Source organism: Nematolebias whitei, chromosome 21, assembly GCF_014905685.2.
Source record: "Nematolebias whitei isolate Nwh7 chromosome 21, NemWhi1, whole genome shotgun sequence".
In the NCBI taxonomy this organism is placed as follows: domain Eukaryota; kingdom Metazoa; phylum Chordata; class Actinopteri; order Cyprinodontiformes; family Rivulidae; genus Nematolebias; species Nematolebias whitei.
The window spans coordinates 14044468-14056661 of NC_056518.1; the positions used below are offsets into that span (position 1 = coordinate 14044468).

General features: G+C 39.7%; 2 protein-coding genes across 2 annotated transcripts in view; one reads left to right on the forward strand and one right to left on the reverse strand.

Moving 5' to 3' along the window:
• The window catches only part of LOC119427432 (gamma-aminobutyric acid receptor subunit rho-1), a 28329-nt gene extending 26239 nt beyond the window's left edge, over positions 1 to 2090 (forward strand). Inside the window, exon 10 of the mRNA XM_037695047.1 lies at positions 1723 to 2090. Coding sequence (XP_037550975.1) covers positions 1723 to 2025 — 303 coding nt within the window. The 3' untranslated portion in view covers positions 2026 to 2090. The remainder of the gene's footprint in view (positions 1 to 1722) is intronic.
• Positions 2091 to 7909: 5819 nt separating this feature from the next.
• Positions 7910 to 10642, reverse strand: LOC119427695 (peptidase M20 domain-containing protein 2-like). Its single transcript, XM_037695330.1, has 5 exons — positions 10470 to 10642; positions 10299 to 10338; positions 8500 to 8626; positions 8223 to 8330; positions 7910 to 8049 (listed from the first exon to the last, which is right to left on the reverse strand). Exons 1-5 carry the CDS (start codon positions 10640 to 10642, stop codon positions 7910 to 7912), a joined length of 588 nt encoding a protein of 195 aa, XP_037551258.1.
• Between the last annotated feature and the right edge of the window lie 1552 nt (positions 10643 to 12194).

Sequence of the window (12194 nt, forward strand, 5' to 3'; positions counted from 1 at the left end):
TTTAGACATATTTGGACTGATGTGACTTATAGGGCGGTGCGACATTTACGTAGGAAAATACTGTATAAATATATATACACACCTATATATAAAGTGAGGAAAATAAATAGATGAAAACCCTGCGACTTTGCAAGTTCTCCCACTTAGAAATCATGGAGGGGTCTGAAATTTTCATCTTAAGTGCATGTCCACTGTGAGAGACAATCTTTTTTTTTTTTTAAATAATTTATTTGTGTTTTACTGCTGCAAATAAGTATTTGAACTCCTGTGAAAATCAATGTTAATATTTGGTACAGTACTTTGTTTGCAGTTACAGACGTCAAACATTTCTGAGGGAGATTGACAGTCATGTTTAGCTTCATACATTTTCTAATAATTGCTCTAACAGTTGATGTTTTTCACCAAGCTGCTTAGCAATTGTGCTGTAGACCTTTCCAGCCTCGTGGAGTTCTACAATTTTGTCTCTGGTGTCTTTGGGCAGCTCTTTGGTCTTAGCCATGTTAGTAGTTGGAGTCTTACTGATTGTGTGGGGTGGACAGGTGTCTTTATGCAGCTAACGACCTCAAACAGGTGCTTCTAATTTAGACTAATGTGTGGAGGTGGACTCTTTAGAGGCGGACTAACAGGTCTTTGAGGGCCAGAACTGTTGCTGATTGACAGGTGTTCAAATACTTATTTGCAGCAGTAACACACAAATAAATTATTAAAAATCATACATTGTGATTTCCGGATTTATTTTTTATTTTTTTTGATTGTCTCTCACAGTGGACATGCACCTAAGATGAACATTTCAGACCCCTCCATGATGTCTAAGTGGGAGAAATTGCAACTTGTTCAAATACTTATTTTCCTCAATATATATATATATATATATATATATACTAAAATAAACTACTACTTACTACTTGTACTATTATTCCTTCACGTTTTTCCACTTATCGCTGGGCTTCAGGGTACGAATCCCCCGTGATAATGAGGGACTGCTGTATCCCCTTCACTTCAACATTTATCTTGAACCACTTGTTGATGTTTTCTGAACATTTTAGGAAATCACTGGATGCAACTTTGAAGTCAACCAAGATGGCCACCACATCTGATCTTAGAAAGCACATAAATGACTATAACTCAGTCAGTTTTACAGATATTAAGCTAAACGTTGGTGTGAAATTCTAGTCCTTTTATTTACAATTTATCAAAATAATTTTTGAATTGACAGACTTCACACCTGTTCAAGGCTAAAACTCTTTTATAGTTGACAACTTTCTATAACGTGATGTATTGTTGATGCGTCGTGCCTTTTATAAGAAAGAACAAGAGCTGTTTTAGTAATAGAATCATTACCAGGGAATGCTCAGCACAGCCAGTAACCTGATTTTACATAAACTATTTTACACATCAAAATATTAAAAAAACTGGCAGAAAATGTCATGCTAATTATTATGCATCGCCAATAAACATAAATATTTTCTAAACTGGCTCACTTGAAGCAGCTCTGAGGGCCACGGTGAATTATTTCTGGGACTGCAGCGTTGCTATTCTTCCTCTGCCAACTGTTGTGGCATATGGAGCCAAATTGCCCACATACCTCGAGGAGCATTTCCAGCATAAACATCTTTCTTTATACATTTATGAATGTTTCATATCAGTCATTTAAATGCTTTAAATGTGCTGAAAAGAAAAAAGCATGTATGAAACAAATGAGTTTCTTGTTTGTTTGTGTAGCTGCCGTGCACGTGTGGCATCGGCAACCCCGATGAGATGATGATCGACCCACAGATCACCGGGTACGGGTCCATGGATGTCAACACCACAGGAAACTATGGGATGCCTGAAAATGGTGGCCGCCAAGAACGAATTCTGGCCCAGGTGGCGCTGAACGACCCGCAGATCACAGGGCAGGTGAAGGCATCCAGAGGTTATGTTAACATCTGGATTGACACCCACGCCATAGACAAGTACTCGAGGGTTGTTTTTCCCGGAGCGTACATTCTCTTTAACATCATCTACTGGTCCATATACTCATAAACTGGGATGCATTAAGAGAGCAGTGCATGATGGGACAACTGCTCGGCTCATTAGCTCACGGGCTAAAAGGAAGACTGTGAACTGCATTTGCTTTCAAAACGAAGCTGCTCATTAAATGCATGAGCATCATCTCCAGATGGGTAACATTTGCCTTCATGACCCAGCCTCTTAAAACTGATGAGTTGAAAATGAACTGCTGACCAATCAGGACGGAGGATTCACCGCTTCAATGAATCCATCCATCTGATGTTCTTTCTACGGTTCGTTGTCACCTGAGGACTTCGTGCACGCCAAGGTGCACAGATACCGACTTTAGATGCAGGTTTTCAACAACAAATATGAACGTGCATGCACACATGCCTCTGCATATGAACTAAAGACGACAATCAATGACCAAACCACTGGTCCAAGGAGTAGTTTGATATTTTGTTTAAAAAAAAAAAAGTTCTGGTGAAGAGAATTAATCCCGGAGGAAACAAGTTAACAACTTTGAATCTGTCCAAGGTTGAAGAAAATCCAGCTTGAAAAACACAAAAGCCCAGCGTTTCAAAGGTTGGTGTGTCTGACTCTGTTCTATTTCAAGGCTAAGATGAATAACTTTCTGAACTCTGGGCTGATCTCTTAGCAGCTGCTGAAAAAAAATAAAAATGTCTGGCACATCACAGAAACATGTTTAGTTTTAGTACGCTTCAAACAAAAAAAGTGATAGCATGTTGATTTTTGAGCTTTCAACCTGCACTTGGGCAGATTTTAATACTGCAGGGACAAACAAGGCTGTTCAGATAAGACCGCAGGCTCATTATCAAAAATTAAACATGATGACCCATTAGTTTTGGGTTAACGTGAACATTTATTCAACCTTTATTTATGCAGGTTAATCCCTTTGAGCCTCGGGGACTCATTTACAAGAGAGACCTGAAACATTGAGCTGCCAACGTGATGCATTGCGTCAGTGTTTTCAGAGGTGCTACCACCCTTTACTCAGAATCACTGACAGAAATCAATTTGTCCAAAGTGTCGCAGATAAAATGTAAAACGAATTTTCTGTTTATTAACACTAAACCTGTGGGGAAAAGTAATGTTTTTTGTGTGTTTTTTTTTCTCACAGGTAGTGATTGCTTCAAAATATTTGTTGCATATACCCCAATTCTAAAAAATGTGGGACATTGTGTAAAATTAAACTAAAAACTGAATGCAAATCTCATAAACCCATTTTTTTTACAGTGCAAACATAGTAAGCCTATGAAACTAAGTGTATTTTTATTTTTAAGAAGAAAAAAAGATTAATATTTAGAGGACCATGTTTTCCCTTGTGAAGCACCCCCTCTTCTTTACACAACAGTCTTTAAAACGTCAAGGGATTGAAGAGGCCAGCTGCTCAAGTCATAAGCAGTAATGCCCCCCCATACCATCAGAGAGGCAGGCTTTTGAGCTGTGCACTGATAACTTCTCTTTAGTATAGAGGACACTGAGTTGTGGTTTCCAAAAATAATTAAAAAATTTTATTTATTTGACCACAAAACAGTTCTCCACTTTATGGTTCATTTTAAATAAGCTTTGGTCCAAAGAAGACGGCAGTGTTCCTGGACAGAGTTCACGTGTAGCTTCTTCTTTGTATGATGAAGTTTTAACGTCTTAATGTGTTATGTATTGTCATCATTGTATGTTCCCTTACAATGGTGAAATTGGCTCTCTGCATTTAACCCATCCACCACCAGGTGGAGCAGTGGGCAGCTATTGGAAGCTCCCGGGGAGCATTTTTGTGGATAAGGTGTGCTGCTCAGAGACACCACAAGATGTGCAATGACTGGGGGTCGAACCTGGAACTTTTGGGTCCCGAGTCATCTGCCCTGCGTCTACCCCGTTAACGACCTTTTGTTGCCTCATCCTGTATGTGTTGCTGCCATGAAATTTTAAATGACCATTATTTTCCCTAAGTAATGATGCAATTTAAGCTGTTTACCAGGTTCCATTGTGAATAAAATATCGGTTTATGAGAATAGCAAATACTTTTATTAATTTCTTTTTACTTTGTACACAACCTCCCAACTTTTCTAATATTGGGGTTTCACATTATGGTATATGAATTTGAACCGACTGATAGAAACTGTAACCTGATGTTTGGTCACAGTAATTCCAGTTTATTTAAAGCGTGATAAGAGAGACAGGTCTGAGTGAGAATTAACCAAATGAAAATGGCTTTAAAATATTAGTTTAGCATATAAACCTTTAGGGAAAATATTTAAGCCATATCCCTTTATCGGCACCTATAACAGGAGTCTTTAGAGAATAAAAACGTCTGATGTTGGTGATTCAGCCATGAGTAGTTTCATTCTTATTCTGCAAGAAAATACATAAACACATATTTGGAAATTCAAAACCAACCCATCTCCGACAAAAGCTCACATTTTAGATGATTTTTACGTCTAAAGTTCATTTCTTGCAGCGCACGTTTGTTCATGTGTTTTTTTTTTCTTGTAAACTGATCAGTGCAGTTGTTTTGCAGCTGTTCTGACACTTTAGGTAAAAAAAACTTTAGCCTATTAAAAATGCAAATGTAAAATATGTGTCTAAAGAATCCCAAGCATCAAATATAGTGTCGACTTTTTTTTTCTTTATGTTCCTATTTCCTATTCTTTAATTTATTTATTTTTATACGACCGAAGCTCATCTCCTCTGTTTGGTGTTGTGAGGCTTTGAGGTTCTCTGTGACCTGTTAGTGGATAGTTTTATCATTTTTATGTTTAAAAAATGTTTTTTTCAAGAAGAACATTGAAATATGTCAATGAATAAACAAGCAAACGTATAGCTGCTGAGCTCACGTAATTGAGAATCCTTTTGTTGACGGGGAAATGTTTAAAAAAATGTTTTATTTCTGAAAAATGTGAAAATGATTTGCTCTGAACTTAAAATTCAGCCGATGTGATTTATTTTTCTTGCATGTGATTCAATCAATATGAAAAGCTCTAAGATGCATGGCTGATAGATCATTTCTTACAGCACCTCAATAAAAATGTAAAATGGACAAATAATTCACAGGCAGACCTCATGACGACTGGAAAGAGTGCACATATGTTGCTATATAAAATGTTTTTAATATATTTGTTACCTGCAGCCATGAAAGGTGGGTGATCATGTGTACAGGGCTCCTAACTTATTTTGTTGCACAACCTTTTCAGACAATCACTTGATTTGTAAAAACTGAGCCTCCAGCGTCTGTCTACAGCTATTTTAGTCCACTCCTCATAAGCAGCTGTCTCAGGTTTGAACGGTTCCTTCTCCAGATGTTTAACTCCATCCACAGATGTTCAACAGATCAGGACACAGAAGGCCACTTCAGAACAGTCCAGTGTTTTGTGTTTTAGCTATTCTTGGTTGTTTTTAGTAGCTCTTTATCCTGCAGGAGGCGAATGAGACCAGGCTGTCTGATACTGCAGCACATTTTGCTCCAGAATGCTTTGATAGTCTTGAGATTTCATTGTACCCTGCACAAATTCAGGGTTCCAGATGTTCTTTTCTTTGTAGGTTTCATTTTTGTGTCTGTGAACATACAGTCCATATGGCCAAATGACATTCTCCCAGAAGCTTTGTGGTTTCTCATTATGCACTTTGGTCAATTTCAGTTTTGCTTTTTTATTATTAGATTTCATTTGTGATGTCCTCCTCTGTCGTCCTCTCATCTCCACTCTGGCTCAAACAGTGAGTACTGTAACGATGTGATGAACCTTGGAGTTCACCTCTAATCTACTTGTAAGTTGTTCTGGGCTCTTTGGTTACCGTTCATTTTGTCCAGCTCTTCAGTTTGTCATCAGTTTTCCTCGTGTGGCCACTTCCAGAGAGGTTGTCTTCAGTCCTGTGGTCCTTAAACTTAAACAGAGGAACATCAAGCTGCCTGGAGATGATTTTATAGTCTTTTCCTCTAACATGATGGTCAATTATTTTATTTATAAGCTCCTGAGACAACTCTGTCCTCAACTATCTGTGGTCCAATGTTCAGTGTGTTTACACACCATGCTACCAAACAGCACTGTGACTACTTTTCCTCATTTAATACGTGAGACTCATTCACGTCACATTCTCTGACTCTTCTCTTCAACTTCATGCATGGCATCAGGTGAAATGCAGTTCTTCAATGAACGCTAGTGCCATTTTCCGCTGTTTCTAAGAAACACGTACAAATTAGAATTCTGTAGCTCCATTTACCGTTTGATAAATTATTTGTTTTGCTCACAAAAATCAGCATCTCAAGAGGCATGAAGGGTTCGCTTCATTAAGGACAAAAAAGTTTTAAAAAACTTAATATTAAAAGGTTTTGAGCTTATCTGTATGCACATCAATACACAAATATCAACATTCATTTCTTCATATGTTGGTTGGGTTTCATTTAGGTGCAAACAGGAGTGCATTGAATCAAGTAAGAATTCAAAGTAAAGAACCCCTGCAGTCAGGGAGCAACATTAAAATTCATTTCATGTCATATGATCCAGCTCTGATCCCCTGCTGTCTCTGATTCCACTTTGCGCTCTCTTACCTTCTGTTTTTGATCTCTAGGAAGTCCTGAGGGAAAGATCGGACTCTTTAGGAGTTAAGAGCTCAAATTTGCTCAAGTACCCCCTTCTCAATGGCCACTCACCACTGAGCAGATATGAGTGCAAAAGCTGGCTGGGCAGAAAAATGTTTTCTAGGAGAAACATAAGAGAAGGAGCCAGAGCAGCCGTTCTATTTGAAAAACCAATCAGTGAATCCTTTTTTGTTACCTTAAAGAATATATATATATATTAATGCATACATACATGGTGGCATTGCTTTAAATGGTGACAGTATAAAGTGTGTCCATAAGAAAAAGATAGAAGTGGGACAGCTCAGTCATTAATAAAGGAAACAAAACATCCTAATGTCATTTCCACATAGGAGAGCAATAATGAAAAAGATAGAGAGAGATCAACTGAAGAGACAGAGGGATCAGGCTGGAAAGGATGTGCAGCAGGTTAGGCTTGTTAAAGATAGGAACATAGAAATGGTAATGTTCTAACCAGTGAGGAGAGTGCGATGGGAAGATGAAAGGAAGAGATGAGAGAGAGATAGATAGATGGAGAGAGGGAGAGAGAAACCTCAGGGCAAATGAAAACAGTGGTGTTGAAAAAGTTATCAAGCTTATTATAAAAATATTTCACCCCAACAAACATCAACATTACACCACATATTCATATTGCACAAATCACATATTACACCACAGTGCACTGTGTATATAAGATTGAGGCTGGTTCCAGGCACAAAAAATAAAGGGAGGGGAGGGGGCAAAGTCTAATTATGTCATGTTTGTAAAAGGTTTATGTGTGGACCAGATGAAGATGGAAAGGGGTTCTGAGATTACTTTATGGGTGGACAGGCACACGTTTTCTAGAGAGATGTGGTCTACAAGCCAGTTTTACCATTGTACAATATTAGTGTCATTTTTAGATTTCCAGTTCATAAATAATGTTTTCTTTGCAATAGTCAGGACCAGAAGAGGCATTGTTTTGTTGGACTGAGTCCGATTGAGTGTAGGTGTGTTACCTATTAAACAAAGTGATGGAGATAATGGGATGTGGCAGCCAAAGAATAAGGACTTGTTTCCAAAATGAGTGAATGGGTGAGCAGAGCTGTATGGAAGTGGGGTCAGGTGTATTTTGAGTACAAAAGGTGCAGAGATCTGATGTGAATCCCATTTCAGATCATCTGAGCTGCGTGTAGTGAGTTCTGTCGAGAATCTTATATTGTATCAGTTGTGTGTTTGTTTGCAAATATGTTGGTAGATATTTGTCCAGAAGTCAGCATCATTTGTTTTTTCTTTTAGTCGCATCAAGCTCAGTGTATCCCGTATCTTTTAGAGTTTTAATGCCAGTCACTTCTCCTGTTTGGGTTTGGCCAGGCTGAAGTCATCTCTCTCTTGCTGCAGCAGATCAGGGCAGCACACTGCATCCACAGCTGTCATCACCAGAGCCTTGGCTGTCCTCAGGGTGTGCAACTGGGCCTTTTTAGCTCCTGGCACAGGAAAAGCGAGCAGTGGAGGAAAAGAAAAAAGAAGAAGAAAACACTATAAATAGAAACAACCCAACCATGTGACTCGGAAAAAGATGATGCCAGAAGTCGTCGGATCATTTCTGAAGTTCGTCTTCATCACAAGAAACTTTGGTCGACAAAGCGAGCTGCAACACCTGCGGCATCAGCGTATTCCTCTGTGTGATTCAACGCGTCGGTGCCAATGTAGAAGAAAGGATGGAGACCAGGCACGATGAATGATACGTTGCCAAAGTCTGTGGAGCCTGCCAGAGAATTACAAATTCACTCTGAAACTGATTCTGTGATGAGTCAATGAACAGACTATAAAAACAAAACAAAAAATATTGGATCACAGTACTGCTGCAGCGCATTGGCTTCATACATTTATAATGCACAGTAGATGTCTGTACACACAGTTTCTTTTACAGTAACTGGAAAAGTTGCCAGGCGGCTTGGGAAACTCAATCCCTAGAGCTTCTTCATTACTTGCAAACATACTGGCCAACGTTGCATTAGGCAGGATGTTAAAGTAGGTCTGGGTGGGGTAGATTATCTCCACCTGCAAGAACCACAGGTACAAATTATACACTGTAAAACATTGCTGTTGCCATTTCTTCCTTCACTGATAGAATGCATTTCGCCCACCACCTATCACCTCAGAGTTTTAGACTAAATTTTAAAACTTTTATACTCATCTTATTCTGAGAAGGGATGTATCGTAATGCCCGATTTCATGCAAAATTGTCAGATCTTGGAAGATGTGTTGAGGATGACTCTCAGCTACTGCTATGCCAAACCTCAGCTTAATATCTGTCAAATTGACTGAGCAATAGCCATTTTTGTGTTGGTTGGTTGATTAGCAGTGGTGGCCATCTTGCATGGGGTTGACCCCAAAGTTAATCAGTTGTAGATGTACCTCAAAGGATTAGTTTACAAGATGTTTTGCAAACAGGCAGACAAAAAAACACACACAATACGGGCAAAAACATTATTACCATTTCACCTTCAGTGATGAGCGATAACTCCAAGAACAGTCTGATAATCCAACACACTGTTTCTAACACGAGGCAACATTATAAGAAAATATGTCGGAGAGTTTTTATGGATGTTTTTATGATTATGGCTGAGAACAAGAAGCCCAAGACATAATCAAAACAGCCTCCCAAGACACTCTCTTATCTCTGCCCATGAACCATATGTTTAGGTGAGAAGACTGCAGCTGGCTCCGAGGACACCTCCTGAGCTCTGTGGACTTGGCTGAACTGATAAGTGTATAAAAGTGAGTGGATAATGCAGCTCGAGGCAGATTCTTGTTACTGGTCTTCATGTGCACATTTTATGTATATTTATGTAACCTGTCCTGAAAATCTGATCTTGCAAGTAAAATGTTAAAAATCTTCTCCTGCCATCGAGTGTGGTTCTTTTAAGTAAACAATGTAAGTGAGAGTATCCGCTCGTTTTGATACCGTCATCAGTTCAGCCGAGTCCACAGAGTTCAGGAGGTGTCCTCGGAGCCAGCTACAGTCTTCTCATCCAGTGCTCGCAGTTAACCCAAACTCGGTCACGGGCTTTTGATGTGGGTTTAAAATGGGAGAACTCACTCTACAAAGCCAGCACAGTGAACTCTGCTGATGTGTCAGGTCTGGTGCACGCTCACGTCTGACTGGCTGGTTGAAAGAGGTAAAAAAAAAAAAAAGTCATGGTAATCTTCAGATGGATCACTGGATCATCGGCCGCGCACATCCGCTGACCGGCCAGATGGATCAACGACCGCGTGTGTCCCGCTCCGCACCCTGCTGTCATCTGCGGTGAAGGAAGTTACAGCATTTGAAGCTACAAAGGCCGAAGTGAGCAGCACGTTCAATTAAAAAAGCCATGTTCTGTATTTTTCCAAATAATTTTGCTCTAAAAATATTTTTGTTCATCTGTATAATAGCCCATCTTTAGAGTTGATTTTTTAAGTTATTCGTTTTGTATGTTAATATCCATTTGATGACATTTTAACAAACAAGAAATTTTTATCTTCCTTTCTTTGAAACACGTTTTTAAATTATCATGTCAAACTGATTTGCTTACAAAAGCAGTAAAAGCTTTAATTGAAAAAGTAGTCTGTTTTTTTTTTTCTTCAGGTTTGGGCCTGTAATTTCAGGCAAATTGGTCGAGTTCAGAAAAGATGTTTAGGGCTCGGGCTGGGTCGGGTCAGATTCTTTAGGCCTGAATGCAACTCTAACCTCCCTGAGGGACGCCTTCCCATGATCCTTCACTGTTACTGTTACATCAGCAGGGTGTGTTAGGTTACAGAGTGTAAGGCTTGGGTGTAACCATCAAGGGTCTTCATTATGAAGGAAAAGGGAGATTTGATCTAAGGGTCTTGAATTCACAAAAGCCATGAAAGTCGTAACTCTGCGATTGTTAGAGCGAGGAGGAACGAAGCGTCCTGCTGAGCAGCAGGAGCCGTGAAGACGAGATCCATGTCTGTGAAGGCGCCTGCGTGGATCAGGTTTATATTCCTTCCAGCAGCCTCCTCTGCAGGAGTTCCCAGAACAGTAATCTGGAATAAAAACTCCTCCGTCATCTGTAACATCCAGTTTATACGTGCCAGCGGTGCATGATGAGTCAACCAAGTTAACTTTCTTTGTCAAGGGAGTTAAAGTGAATCTTTTATTTTAGAGGTCAACTGGCAACTTGTTCTTGTTTCACTTTAATACAAAGTTTGTTTTCTCAGTCATTTATAAAAAACGAAGTCCAGATGACATGATTCAACCTTTTTTGTTGTTTCACTTTAATGTTGTTATATTTGATCATATGAAATCTAAATCTTTTTTTTTTTTAGCTCACTCTTCAGTTCATTCGGGTACATGTCTGTTGAGTTTTAAATCATCAAAGCCAAACCCAGAGGCAGCCTAGTCTTTTTAGTCCAAGTTAAAGCAATAGTTCAGTTCTTTTGAACTTGGGTTCTGTGAACAGATAATGAACGATTCATATCGGACCTGATGTGTCCTGCTAGCAGCTGAATATTATGCCTGTTCAAGGGCCATCAAAGTGGCTTCACCTTCCACTTCAAGAGGCTGCATCCATCTTTTATACAGTTTATGCTCAAACACACAAGCTGGTAAATTGTTAATCACAGAGCTAAATGACAATGAGCTTTTAAAATTAGAATTTAAAACTAAATGAAGGCTCCAATTCTGGGTTCAAATTAAATAGAGCCTGGAACAACAGAAAGCCTGAATCCTTTTGCACATCTTATTTTCTTATTTTTGTTTATTTTAAGTCTGTTTTAGCTTTTCAAGAACAGATGCATGATGGGAAATCAAACGGCTCCATGACGTCATCTTATGCTTTCAGCTTTAGTTTACACGTCGGCCAACATCCATCCATTTTCTTTACCCGCTTATTCCATTTTGGGTCACGGGGGTCGCCGGTGCCCATGTCCAGCAATCACTGTGCGAGGGGCGGGGTACACCCTGGACATGTCTCCAGTCCATCACAGGGACACATAGAGACAAACAACCATTACCTAGAGACAATTTAGAGTTACCAATCAGCCTAACATGCATGTTTTTGGTCTGTGGGAAGAAACTAGAGTACCCGGAGAAAACCCATGCATGTATGGAGAGAACATGCAAACTCCACCCAGAAAGGCCCCTGGACCGGGGTTTGAACCAGGGACCTGCTCGCTGAGAGGCAGCAGCTCTACCAGTTGCGCCACCGTGCTGCCCACGTCTGCCAACCTGAAAACCGCAATTCATTACTGGTACTGAGGACATGGACGTGTAGTACCCTGGAAGGCGCTGTACAATTTTGTTTCATACGCGAATTCATAAAAGAAATGGCGAGAGCTTGCTGTGTTGTCCATAGATATCATATAAAAGTTTGATCCCTCATTGGCTGCTGCGGCGCAGGAATTTCGGCCACCATCTTTGAGCGGTCGTCCTTATTTGGTTAAAGCAGATGTCTCAGCACTTCGCAGTTTATTTCTGTTCATATCGACAGACTGTTGACGTCAGGTCTCGGGGGGTAACTTTTCACAAGTAAGATGAACATAGTATTGTTAGTACTTTGTGAATAGAATATTACTGTACTGTATTTATGTCCACCAGCTGATGTGATGTTCAGTGTAACGC